This window comes from Hemiscyllium ocellatum, chromosome 7 (genome assembly GCF_020745735.1).
Source record: "Hemiscyllium ocellatum isolate sHemOce1 chromosome 7, sHemOce1.pat.X.cur, whole genome shotgun sequence".
Classification (NCBI taxonomy): domain Eukaryota; kingdom Metazoa; phylum Chordata; class Chondrichthyes; order Orectolobiformes; family Hemiscylliidae; genus Hemiscyllium; species Hemiscyllium ocellatum.
Genome location: NC_083407.1, coordinates 66,120,276 through 66,134,738, shown reverse-complemented (window position 1 = coordinate 66,134,738; position 14,463 = coordinate 66,120,276). Strand labels below are relative to the sequence as shown.

The 14,463-nt window shown below is 39.3% G+C and overlaps 1 protein-coding gene across 1 annotated transcript in view; it reads left to right on the top strand.

The window, feature by feature from the left end:
- The window catches only part of dnah9l (dynein, axonemal, heavy polypeptide 9 like), a 429,781-nt gene that overhangs the window by 146,900 nt on the left and 268,418 nt on the right, over positions 1–14,463 (top strand). Inside the window, exons 34-36 of the mRNA XM_060828114.1 lie at positions 6,146–6,302; positions 12,231–12,376; positions 12,465–12,581. Coding sequence (XP_060684097.1) covers positions 6,146–6,302; positions 12,231–12,376; positions 12,465–12,581 — 420 coding nt within the window. The remainder of the gene's footprint in view (positions 1–6,145; positions 6,303–12,230; positions 12,377–12,464; positions 12,582–14,463) is intronic.

Here is a 14,463-nt window from a genome sequence, read left to right as displayed (position 1 = left end):
GTGATAGCGAATTCCACAGGCTTACCATCTTTTGGTGAAGAAATTTACCTTTATCTCAATCCTGAATGGTGTACCCTGTATCCTTATACCCTTTAGATCCCTGGTTCTAGACTCCTCCATCATTGGGAACATCCATTCTGCATTTACCTTGTTTAGTCCTGTTAGAATTTTATCAGTTTCTATGAGATTTCCCTCCTCATTCTTTTGAACTCTAGGAAATATAATCTTAACTGATTCAACCTTTCCTCTTATGTCAGTCCTACTATCCCAGGAATTAGTCTGGTAACCCTTTGCTGCCATTCCCTCTTTAGAAAGGACATTCTTCTTCAGATAAGGAGATCAAAACTGCTCAGAATATTCCAATCTTACCAAGGCCCTGCATAATTGCAGCAAGACACCCTTACTCCTGTACTCAAACACACTCACTTTGTACACTCCCAGTTGAAGGCCAATGTACCATTTGTCAGCTTGACCGCTTGCTGCACCTGAATGCTTGTCTTCAATCACCGGTTTATGAGGACACCAAGATCTCATTACATTTTCCACTCTCTCAATTTATAGCCATTCGGGTAATTTTTTTTAATTCGGGTAATAATATTTTTGCTCCACTCACTCAGCTTCTCCAAATCATGCTGAAGCAACTCTGCATTCTCCTCAAAGCTCCTCCCACCCAATTGTGTCATCTGCAAATTTAGAGATATTTAGTTCCCTCATCTAAATCACTAATATATATTGTGAATAGTTGAGGTTGTAGCGCTGGTCCCCACTGTACCAACTAGTCATTGCCTGCCATTTGGAAAAAGACCGTTTATTCGAATGCTTTACTTCCTGTCAGTCAGCCAGTTTTCTGTGCATCTCAATACACTACTTCAACCCCATGTGCTTTAATTTTGCACACTAATCTTTTATGTGGGGTTTAATTGAAAGCCTTTTGTGAGTCCAAATAAACCACATCTGCTGCTTCTCATCAACTCTACTAGTTACATCCTCGAAGAATTCATGTAGATTTGTGAAATATGATTTCTGTTTTATAAATCCATGCCAACACTGTTTGATCCTATTTTCCAAATGCTCAGATACTAATGGACGTTTATAATGGACTCTAGCATTATCCCCACTACTGATGTCAGACTGGCCAGTCTTTAATTCCTGGGTTTCTATTTGCCTTTCTTTTTAAACCAAGAGGTTACATTTCCCACCCTCCAATTTGTAGGAGCTGTTCCAGAGTCTATTGAGTCTTGGAAGATGACCACCACTATTTCTAGGGCCATTAATTCATGTTGCTTACACTGCAACACTGATTTAATCACAGAGGATTAAAGTCAATTAGTATGATCTGCCACAAATAGCTTCAGTCACATTCTTGATATACTTGAAGGTAGTAGTGGCAGTTTCTCAATTCCTTTACTGCTGGGTCAAAATCCTGCAACTCCATTCCTAACAGCACTGTGGATGATCCTACAGCCCAGGGACTGCAGCAACTTGAAAAACAGCTCACAATCATCTTCTTCCAGACAAGTAGGGATGAGGAATAGTCAGTGACACCTCCATGTCTTGTAACTAGACATTAAAATAATGTTTTTAAGTTCATCAAACAAACCCCTTTCAGAGAATCTAATTGTCATTTGTCTACACCCAAAATTATTCCATGCCTTGATTATTTGTGAAAAGTGTCCTGATGTCAGTTCAGAATTTGCCTCTTGTTGTTTGAAGTTGATGCCTCACTCTCACAGTTTATTGTGTGCTTTTCAAGATTGCCTATTTTATCTCTAATTCTGTACGATAGTTACCATCTTGCAAGGATGAAACTCCACCCAAAAGTTATATTATTTTCTTGTTTGGATGCTTAAGATCAGTTTCAGGGCTTAAGTAACTTCTCCACACGCAATGATCAGTCTTGACCACTGTAATCCATGTAGTGTTATGGAGATATGGGTGTACTGTACTTTTAAGAAAGTTAAAAGCTAGCCGAACTACCTGACAGCATCAAGTGTTCTGAACAAGATACAAAGAACAAAGAAAATTTACAGCCCAGGAACAGGCCCTTCAGCCCTCCAAGTCTGAGCTGATCCAAATCTACTGTCTAAACCTGTCGTCCAATGCCTAAGTATCCCTCTGCTCCCCACCTACTCATGCATCTGTCCAGACGCATCTTAAATGAATCTACCGTGCCTGCCTCTACTACCTCTGCTGGCATCGTGTTCCACACACCCACCACCCTCTGTGTAAAATACGTGTTGCGTGTATCCCCCTTAAACCTTTCACCTCTTAGCTTGAAAGCGTGACGTCTCATTCTTGAATCCTTCACTTGGGAAAAAGCTTATCTCTATCTACCCTGTCTATACCCTTCATGATTTTGTAGACCTCAATCAGGTCCCCCCTTAATCTCCTTTTTCATAATGAAAATAAACTTAACCTATTCAACCTCTCTTCATAGCTAGCACCTTCCATACCAGGCAACATCATTGTAAACCTTCTCTGCACCCTCTCCAAAGCATCTACATCCTTTAGGTAATGTAGCGACCAGACTGTACACAGTGTTCTAAATGTGGCCGGACCAAAGTGTTGTGCAATTTTAACATGACCTGCCAGCTGCTATACTCAATACGCAGCCTGATGAAAGCTAGCATACCATATGCCTTCTTGACCACTCTATCCACCTGTGCAGCAACCTTCAGGGTACAATGGAGCTGCACTCCCAGATCTCTCTGCTCATCAACTTTTCCCAAGACTCTTCCGTTCACTGTATAGTTCGCTCTAGAATTAGACTTCCCAAAATGCATCACCACACATTTGCCTGGATTGACCTCCATCTACCATTTCTCCGCCCAACTCTCCAGTTTATCTAGATCTCCTGTATTCTTTGACAGTGCGTTATGCTTTCTGCTACTCCACCAATCCTCGTGCCATCTGCAAACTTGTTGATCAGACGAACGGTGCCCTCTTCCAGATTATTTATGTATATCACAAACAACAGTGGCCCCAGTACTGATCCCTATGGAACACCACTGGTCACCTTTCTCCATTTCAAGAAACTCCCTTCAACTATTACTGTCTCCTGTTCCTCAACCAGTTCTTTATCCACCTTGCTAGACCACCCTGCACAACATGTGACTTCACTTTCTCTATTAGTTTACCATGGGGAAAAGTCCATGTATATGACATCAACAGCCCTTCCTTCATCTATCAACTTGGTCACTTCCTCAAAGAACTCTATTAAGTTGGTAAGGCACGATCTCCCCCACACAAAACCATGTTGCCTATCACTGATTAGCCCATTCTTTTCTAAATATAAATAGATCCTATCCCTCAGTACCTTCTCCAGCAACTCTCCCACCACTGACGTCAGGCTCACTGGTCTGTAGTTAGCCGGAATATCCCTACTACACTTCTTGTACAGTGGGACAACATAAGCAACCCTCCAGTCCACTGGCACCTCACCAGTGTTTAAGGATGCCACAAAGATATCTGTCAGAGCCCCAGCTATTTCCTCTCTCGCCTCCCTCATGCAACCTGGGATAGATCCCATCTGGTCCTGGGGATTTGTCTACCTTAATAACCTCTAGCTACCCAACTCACCTTCCCTACTTAGGTCAACGTGATCCAGACTAATCAAACAATCTCAACATTCATCATGTCTCTCTTCTCAGTGAACACTGCTTCAAAGTAATCATTCAGAATCTCACCCATTCTCTCAGGTTCGACACAGAGCCTTCCTTCATTATCCTTTAGTGGACCATTCCTTTCTCTAGTTACCTGCTTACTTCTTAAATAAGAATAAAAGGCTTTGGGATTCTCCTTAATTCTGCTCGCTAAAGCTATTCATGACCCCTTTTAGCCCGCTCGATTCCTTGTTTAAGACTGGTCCTACTCTTCCAATATTCCTCCATGGCTCATTCTGTTCTTAGCAGCCTCGGCCTTATGTGCACTTCCCTTTTCCTTTTGGCTAGTCACATGATTTCTCCTGCTGTCCACGGTTCATGAATTTTGCCTTTCCTGTCCTTTGCCTTCAATGGGACGTGCCTGTCCTACACTATCTTTAATCTATCTTTGAAAGCCTTCCACATGTCAAATGTGGACTTCCCTTCGAATAGCTGTGTCCAATCCACATTTCCCAACTTCTGCCTAATTTTGATATAATTGGCCTTGGCCCAGTTTAGTACTCTTCCCTTAGGACCACTCTCATCCTTGTCTACGAGTATTTTAAAACTTACAGAATTGTGGTCACTGATCCCAAATAAATCCCCCACCACAACTTCTACCGCCTGGCCTGGACCTTCCCCAACACCAGGTTCGATATGGCCCCATCCCTCGTCAGACTATTGACATATTGCTCTAGAAAACTCTCCTAGACACTTTTTACAAATTCTACCCCATCCAGACCTCGGACGCTAAGTGTATCCCAGTCAATATTGGGAAAATTAAAATCTCCGATCACTACTACCCTATTGCCTCTACACTTTTCCATCATTTATTTACCTATTTGTTCTTCTACCTCACATTCACAGTTGAGAGGCCTGTAATACAGCCCCAACAATGTAACTGCACCCTTCTTATTTCTCAGCTCCACCCATAACGCCTCACTGCTCAAGCCCACCATAGTGTCCTCCCTTAGCACAGCCATGATATCATCCCTGATCAGCAATGCAATTCCATCCCCCCCCCCCCCCCCCCCCCCGCCCTTTTACTTCCCTCCCTGACGTGTCTGAAGCATCTATATCCTGGGACACTTAGTTGCCAATCATGCTCTTCCTTCAACCAAGTTTCTGTGACAGCAATAACGTCATATTCCCAGGCACCAATCCAAGCCCTAAGTTCATCTGCCTTACCCACTATACACCTTGCATTAAAGTAGATGCCCTTCAGGCCACCAGTTCTTTTGCATTCAACTGCTCCTTGCCTACTCTTCCCCTTATTAATGCTATCTTCATGATTCTTACAGTGTCCACCTTGCTGCCTACTTGTTTACTCTTCTGGTTCCCAGCTGCCTACCAAATTAGTTTAAAACCTCCTCAACAACAGTAGCAAAAACTCCCCCAAGGACATTTGGTTTCAGTCTGGTTCAGTTGAGGCCCGTCCATTTTGTAATAGTTCCACCTTCCCCAGAACCGATTCCAATGTCCAACAAATCTGAACCCCTCCCTCCTACACCATTTCTCAAACCGTGTGTTCATCCTACCTATTTTTTCACTTCTACGCTGGCTAGCATGTGGCACGAGTAGTAATCCTGAGATCACTACCTTTGAGGTCCTCCTTTTTAACTTCTTTCCTAGCTCCCTGAATTCTGCTTTCAGGACCTCATCTGGTCTTTTTACTTGTATCTTGATGCCTATATGCACCAAGACAACTGGCTGTTCACCCTCCCCTTTTAGAATGCTGTGTAGCCGATCGATGACAATGTAACCTTTTGGTCCAGCAGCTAGAGTAGCTGGTTGTCTGAAGACAACAAAAACAAATTCAAATTGGACCAATCAGTTTAAATTATATCCCCCCCTAAAAAAAAAATCCAATCAAGTTTTAATTTAGAATATTGAGAATATTAAGAGCCAATGACACAATCTGATGCTGTAAGGGGTATAAGACTGGGAAAATTGAACAGTTGAGGGAGAACTGCCAAGCCACCAACACATGCAGACTTCCCAGTGAATAGCTCTCTTTAAGGTACCTTTATTAATCAGTGACCTGTGAAGCAGAAATCCCTAAGAAGACAGAGGAAGATATAAAGTGAAGATTTGATAGCTGGCTGGTTTTGAAATTTGAATTTTGGTAAATCTTAATCAGAGGGGTTTTATTGGACTAGTAGTGTAGAAAGCGCAGGTAAAGGATAAATTAGAGAAAGAAGTTATAAGTAATTGTTAGTCAATTATTCTGTTATACTTTAAGAAATAAAGTTGTTAATTTTTACCTTAAATAGTTTCTTGGCCACTCGAATTTTTACAGACTACTGCATGGGATGAATCTTTTCTGTGTTGCTGGTTTTAAATTAAGCAGGATGGTTTACCCATGTAGTAACAGTAGTCAGACGACAGAATTATACAGTTCAAGCATATTGTTCTCTGATTTGTATAGTTCTGTTCAGCCCTACAGGTCAGTGTTGCATTTATTCACTTAGTGATTGTTAACTGTGATTTCAATTGTTCCACAGATGTTATATTACCTTAACCCAATCTTTACATTTGACAATGAGCGGAGCACCATCAGGACCTGCTGGGACAGGTAAAACGGAGACCACTAAAGACTTGGGACGGTCTCTGGGTATTATGGTGTATGTTTTCAACTGCTCTGAACAGATGGATTACAAGGTAACACTACCTTTCTGCATTATAATCAATAACTTGAGTTGAATGCAATGAGTTAGATTTATTGAGAAATTATCCTTTGATGAAAAGTTTCCAATCTGTCTTGACTGTGTTAAAGAGGGTGTCAGCTGTTCCTGGTGTGTTATGCTGAAAGTTCCACTACCTGGAACTTGAGTATTGACTGTCTTAGGTTTAACTGCAATATTCTTAACTGTCAAATCGTCTGTCAGCACTGACTGTTTAGACCATTTATGAATTCAAACCTCAGTAGTAAGAGGATGGGAAGTAACTGGCAAAAACATTATTTTTTAGAACCATTATCATCACTGGTTTATTACACAGTCTTTTTTGTAATTCATTCCTAGTATCTGGGCATTGCTGGCTGGCCAGTATTTAATGTGCCTCCCCAGTTGCCCTTGAGAATATGGTGGTGAGCTGTCTTCCTGAACTGCTGTAGACAGACCTACAATGCTATTAGGGAGGGAGTTCCAGAATTTTGACCATCAAATTGGTTGATTTGGCAAATAAATTGTATTTTCAAAACCACTTTTTAATATTTGATACTACAGTTGACTTAGGGTTATGTTGGTAATAAATAAATAATCAAATGAATATCCAGTTAAAGAATAGATTCCTTGATTTAAAGAGAGTTAGTGGTATTGCAAATGGCCCCAGTAGTCCTGTGTAAAACCAAGTTTTAAAAAAACACTCTACATCAGCTGAATATCATTCCTCCAACGTGCGGACCATGGGGGAGAATGTTAAATTTGGCAGAAATTTGATGGTTGCAAATTGGCTACATATTATAAGCTTCAGTAAATTTTCAATTTTCTATTGACTATCATTGACTTCAGCAAAGTTGAAAATTAATCCAATAATTTTCTATCTTGTGTTCCTTGTTTGGCTTTGGTTCAGCTAATTTTTACTATTAGAAAACTAAAACAATTGATTGGTTAAACTTAAGTAATACTTACATTCGAATAAGAATGAAAGGACATAAGAGTCAGGAGCCACTGTACACCATATAGCCCTTCAAGTCTCCTCATCCATTCCATCCATTCCATCCAATCATGGCTGATCTTTTGCTTCAAATCTATTTTGTTGCCAGCTCCTCATACCACTTGATTTTCTGAGAAACAAAATCTGTCTATCCCAGCCTTAAATATATTCAACAACAGAACGCCCACAAGCTTCTGGAGTAGAGAATTCAAAAGATTTACAATATTTTATGTAATTTAATTTCTCCTCATCTCAGTCTTAATTATCCTGTAATTATGCTGCCATATCCTATATTCCTCAGTTGGAGGAAATGACCTGTCAGTGTGCCTCTACAGTCAAATCCCTTGAATAACTTGTACCTTTTAATGAAATCACCTCTCATCCGTCTACACTACAGAGAATTGACAAGATTTATTCAGTCTCTTGTAGGATAACCCTCTTATCCCAGGGACCAATCTGGTGAGCCTTTACTGCACTGCCTCCGAGCAAATATAGCCTTCCTTTAAATATCGAGATCGAACCTACACGCAGCTCTCCAGGTGTAATCTCATGATTGCACCAAGACTTTCTCATTCTTGAACTTAAGACCATTTGTAATAAAGACCAGTGTGTCATTTGCCTGCCAGTTTCTTCCTGTACTTGTATGTTAACTTTGTGACCCAAATCTCTCTGAAATTAACATTTACAAGTTTCACAAGTTCCAAAAAAAATTGTCTTTCTATCCTTGTTACTAAGGTGAATAACCTCAAACTTCCTCATATTATTTTCAAACTAACATTTTGATGCCATTCACTTAGCCTTACTATATTTCTTTTACAGCTTCCTTGTGTCATTCTTGTAGCTCAGATATGTTACTCTAGTTTCTTTGTTTAAGTTACTAATGTAAAATGCAATAGGTTAGCACTGATTCTTCCAGTACTTCACTAGTTATTGGGTGGCATGGCCATACAGTGGTTAGCACTGCTACCTCACTGTGCCAGGTGGCCATGTTCGATTCCAGCTTTGGGTGACGACTTGTGTGGAATTTGCACCTTCTCACCGTGTCTGATTTTCGCCTGATGGGCTGGTTTCTTCCCACAGTCCAAAGATGTACCGGTTTGGTGGATTGGCCATACTAAATTGCCTGGAATGTCCACAGATGTGCAGGCTATGTGGACTTGCCAGGAAATCCAAGAATAGGATGGGTGCAGTCAATGGACCTCTTTGTGCACTGTTTATAAGGTTCTGTAGTCTGCCTAGACCAAACTGCCATTTTTATCCCTGCAGTCTCCATTAACGATCCTTTAACCATGCTGTTACTCTAATCTTATGTATCAATCTTTTATATAGAACCTTATTAAATGTCTTTTGAAAATCCATTTACACTACATTGACTAGTTTTCCTTTATCTACCCTAGCAATTGCCTTTTCATAAAATAATTTTGACTATTTTCTGGTCATCATATGATTTACTAAATGCACTGTTAAGACTATAGCAGAATAGAGTTCACCAGCTACCCTAACACTTCTTTGTGCTGTGGGGCAGTGCTACATTGTCAGAGATGCCGCCTTGGGATGAAAAATTAAACCAAGGCTCCAATTGCTTGCTGAGGTAGACGAAGAAATGTCCTGACCAATATTTATGTCTCGGGTAATACAGAAATGACATTTATCTGGTATTTATCACATTGCTATTTATTGAATTTTGCTGGGTGCAATTTGACTGCTATATCTTTGATATTATGCTTATGCCTCAAAAATGTACTTCATTAGCTGTAAAAAAAAAACTTGGCAATGTTTTGTGGATGTGAAAAGTAATACATAAATTCAATTCATTTTGTTTCTTTTCCTGATGACTGATATCAGAATAACTCGTCCATAGTTTCCCATTTACTGTTTCCCTTTTTTCTTGAAGAGTGAGGTTAGATTTTCTGAGTTCCAATCTGTTGAGATCATTGAAAAGCTAAGGGACTTTTGGAAATCATTACCTGTGCATTCATCATCTCCCTGGCTATCTCTTGTAGAATCACAGAATGTATGCCACAAGGTCCTGGAGTTTTGTCAGCTTTTAGTCACATACATTTCTCTGATTTTTTTTCTATGCTGACATTAAATATTTTAAATTCCTCACACATACTAACCTTTTGGTTATATTTCTTTTTGGTGTATATAATTAGTGTCTACTGTGAAAATAATTGCAAAATATTTGTTCTATGTCTGCCATTTCTCATTCCTTGTGATAATTTTCCTGCTCTTATCTGTTGGAACAATTTTATTATTTTAGCTACTCTCTCCCTTTTCATATTCTTGTAAAAAGTTGCTACCGTCAGTTTTAATACTCCTAACTAGTTCGCTGTCAATCTATTTTTCTCCTTTTATTAAATTTTGTGGCACTTTGCTGGTTTCTAAAGCACTCTGAACCACAGAGCAACTATATTTCTTTGCAACATGTCTTCTTCTAAACTAATACTATTCTTAACTTTTCCCAATAAAGCATTGTTAGATCTTCCTTGCTGAGTTGTTTTAATGGAAAGTATTGGTGTTGAACATTTTGCATAATTTCTTTAACTGATTTCCAATCTTTATTTACTGCCATACCTATTAGTGTATTTATCCAATCAACCCCAGTCAGCTCTTCTCTTGTATTTGTGTAACTAACTTTGTTTAAGTTGTTTTTTGTTTGGTTCTGAAGTGAGTAGCTTTCAAACTTTACAATAAATTCAATTGTACTAAGATCACTTCTTCCAATGAAACTTTTTCTGTGAGATTGTTAATTATTCCTGCCTTATTGCACAAAACTAGGTCCAACTTAACTGTATCCCTGATTGATTCCACAACAAATTGGGTAGAACTTTCATATTTATGGCACCAGCAATGTTCACTGGCTAGAGAACACTACCTCTGGGAGTCTAGTGTGAAATAAGTCATATTTGGCCACCTGTTGCATTCTCAGAGGTCCTGGGTCATGCAAAATTGATCTTCAGCCTCTGAGATCTGCACATCAGAGGCTGACAATTCTCCAGTAATGCCAACACCACTTGGGCCCACTGTCAGTACTGCGGGAAGCCAAGGAAGGAGAATCCTTCCTGGATCCTCCAATTACAGGCAAACAGGTCCCAGCAAAGAGGGAAGGTGGCGTTGGTATAAAAGGCATTAGGACATCATCCTGCAGGACCACTCTTTGCTGCCAGTTTGTTCTTCTGTTGGGCACAAGAAGGAGAGAGATACTCATACCAGGCTGCAAGCAATCCCTCTGGATACATGGGCATCATGCTGACCGTACAAAACATGGGTGGGTTGAGGTGCTTTAGTGGCCATCTTTTAAGGTAGCAGAGTTTTTTTCAATCCTTCCCACTTAATAGAAGGCAGTTAGAAAGTGACAGACTCTCCACCTTGAGCGTTTCTATGACTCTGCCCTCTCCTCAATCATTCTGCCACAAGTCAGAGTCCTGGGAGTCATTCAATTAATTCCATTGTCTTAGCAAACTTTTGCAGCAGTATTTTACAAATACATCGTCTAAATTCTGTTGCTAATTTACTGTTCAAGATGGTGATCAACTTTTAAAAGCTGCCTCCATCCACAAAGAAAACTTGATTTGATGACAAAGTCAATGTAATTGGCAAAATCTCATTTTTTATTTTAAGTTTGTTTTATGATTGAGGCTTGGTCTGGTTGAAATGAAACTTGAACAATCTGAAAAGATTATGAAAAAAAAGAGTTTAAATTGATTTTACCATAGCTGTCCTTTTCATAAGAGTTCCTTGATTTTATTTTTTCTAATTGTTCAGCCAATTGCTGTCAAATCTAGGTGCAAAAGTAGCAGATACAAACTGAAAGTCTACTCTGATAAAAAAGACTTTCCGTAGTGTCTTTCTTGATGTCGCAATGTGGCTTACTGCCAATTAAGGGCTTTTGAAGTGTAGTCAGTGTTTAAATATAGGAAATAGTATATCACTTGCCAATATACTTGAACAGACATCATCATTATGTACCTACAAGTTAGTAGAATAGGATGTTGGAAACAGAACTGCCTGGTTTTGTACCCATTGTTACTGCTGCTCTTTCACTTCCCCCTCCCCCGTCCATTCATCTCCTCCCCACCCTGGCTGTCTCATTCTATATTCTCCTTGCTGCTACTGGCTTGCTTTCACTTTGCTACCTTGCACATACTTTCTGTATCAGTGATTTATTAATTTTATATCCTGTCCTTAAATAGGCAAACTGAAATCAAATTGCAAAGTATATTTTTTGATTTAAAGAATATTGCCTTTTAATGGCAGCTGCATTGAGTACCCCTCCATCAAAGTTGTGTTGGCAACAAGCATTCATTATCAGTGGGTCAAAATACTGAAAACCTCCTCCTCCTCCTCCTCACCACCTCCCCCCCCCCCCGCCAAAAGGACATTGCGGGACTACCTGCAACACGTGGACTGCTGAGGTTCAAGACTGATTTATTTATTATCACTTGCACCGAAGTACAGTGAAAACCTTTGTTTACTAGCAGTAAATGCAGATCATTGTAAGCAAGGATGTACAGAACAAAAGATTTAGGTAGAGGCATACAGTAACATTGCACAGGGCATACAAGAAAGATCAACTTTAGCAAGATCAGCATTATTTCAGGCTAGACAGTCCATTTAATAGTCTAATAACGGCCAACTGAACCTACTGGTGCATGTGTTCAGGCTACTGTATATTCTCCCTGACAGAAGAGATCATTACCGGGTGCAAAGGGTCTTTGATGATGTTGTCACCCTTTCTGCAGAGTGAGACTTGAACCCACAACTTTGTCTCTAAGACAAAGAGTCATTGCACCCTATGTGTTATAGCTCTCTGGGTATATATGTTTTTCTTGCTTGTGTCTATGGTGAACTCTGAAAGATTAATTCTGTATGTAATGTAGTTTGAGTGTGATTATTGTAAGTCTTTAAACATACTTTATACAATATTAGTCCATAGGAAATATTTATAAAGGTCTCGCACAAACAGGAGTATGGGGATGCTTTGATGAATTCAATCGTATTTCAGTGGAAGTTCTTTCAGTTGTAGCTGTACAAGTCAAGACCATTCAAGATGCAATTAGAAACAAGAAAAAGCGGTATGCAGTGTTTTTTTAAAATTATATCTATCTAAATGAAAATTGATTGATCACAACATTTTTACTAATGTATGTTTTGAATCAATAGATTTTATTTTCTCGGAGAAGTTATTGAACTGAAACCTTCTGTGGGTATATTCATTACCCTAAATCCTGAATATGCAGGGAGAGCAGAACTTCCTGAAAACCTGAAAGCCCTATTCAGGTGTGTGCATATAATTGAGATATTAAGTGTAATGTTCCCATGATAATTATTACCTTTTTTTTGTTTTTAGGCAATAGAATAAGTGACTGAGAAGGCTTTGGCCTCAATCTGATAATTCACTTCTCCAATAACAGACCTATGAAATCTTTCATTGCAACAGAAAAGGTCATTATTACCAACTGTGTGAGGTCAAATATGTATCCCACAGCAGATTTTTATTCGACTATTATAGAATCTTCAAATCTGTTTGCAGTATGTTGAACATGAATTTTCAATGTTCAGAGAATTGTGGACAGAATTTAATGGTTGCATTGGTGGATTGATTACAGTCACTGAGCTACCCAGATTCAATTTCATGCCAAAGAAGTCGAGGAATTTCCTACCTCTGAGAGCTGCCAGTCAATCAGAAGCTGGTAGCTACCTAGTACTAACAGTATTGATTTTAGGGGATTAGGGCTAGAGTTACCTAATATAGGCAGTGAATGATTTATAGCAATTTTCTGATAGTTTTAGAAGCAGCGGTTTAGATATAGTACCTTATATAATTGGGCAAAGAAAGCAAATATGCAATCTGTGACAGATGAGTATACTTCACCGATCGCAGAGCTGTTCTACAGACTGGAGGAGTAGAAGCAGTGCTTCCTATGAAGTTGTGGTCCTGCCTCCTTTTATGGAGGTCTCTGGTAGACTTCAGTGGTGATGATACCAATAGTCTTTGTTTTTCCCTTGGGCTTAAGTAGGGAAACTCCTGATCTTCCCCAAGATGATGGTTTTGCTCTTCCTCCTGTATCTTCTTGATCCTTCCTCCCTTTATTTCCCAGTTAATATTCCTTATTTTGGGGGAATTGTAACATTGTGCCTCCATACCTGTACTTCCTCTGCATTTAAGTAGACCCCTGGCCTTTCAGCATGCATCTGTGGAGAACATTAAATTCTGATCTTTGTGTGTGTTTCCAGTATAAAATGATTTTGTTTTATTAAGAAAGAAGAATGCGACATGCACCATGAAACAGAAGTATGGAAATCATTTAATATTTGACGACAATATTCTTCATTATGGACCTTTCATTTTTGTTCCCTTTGTGCGTGATATTAACACTATTTCTTCAATGATGACTAGAAGCCATACTTTTGAGTGGTAAATGTACAACCGACATAACTAGGATATAAACTTTTCACAATGTCCAATAATTACTGATGAGCTGAAGTCTTCAAACTGATAATTAAAAGGAGAAGGCTACAATCAATCAAAGTAATGTTAGTGTTAAGGTCATTCTACAGGGCTAATAGTAGACCTTAGTGCAATATGATTAATATAAGAACTTTTATGCATAGAGGAACTAAGGCACAGTAAGAGGGCAATAATTTCAGAAAATTGAGAAATCTATTAACCTAGTTTACATCTTGGAAGTAGCAATACTATCATTGTTGTGTTCCCACCTCTGTAGCCAGGCTGCTGAAAATGAAGTTTTTCAGCAATCATGGCGTAAATGGCTGAGAAACTGGACCTACTGCTGGAGATAATGCTGGAATGAAAGCAGAATGATGTCAGAGTGGATAGGTTATAAGGCCCACTTCTGTTTATACAAAATTTCCTCCCATTAATGTAACCGATGACAAAAATTAAGCTGCATCAGGAAGGATCATGATATGAGAATTTAAACATTTTTAATCGCCTTTCCCTCACCTACATCCCTCAGTCTCACACAGGTACCCTTTGCCTGCACCTCTTCTCATTCTACGAACACAACTCACAAGCCCGATAATAGTCATTGGAAACTGTTAAAATCCCCTAGTAAACAAAGAAAATTCAGCTGTGAAATCAATAAATGTATGTTTAAAATGATTAAACAGGTGGATTGTAACCAAGATCCCATAAAAT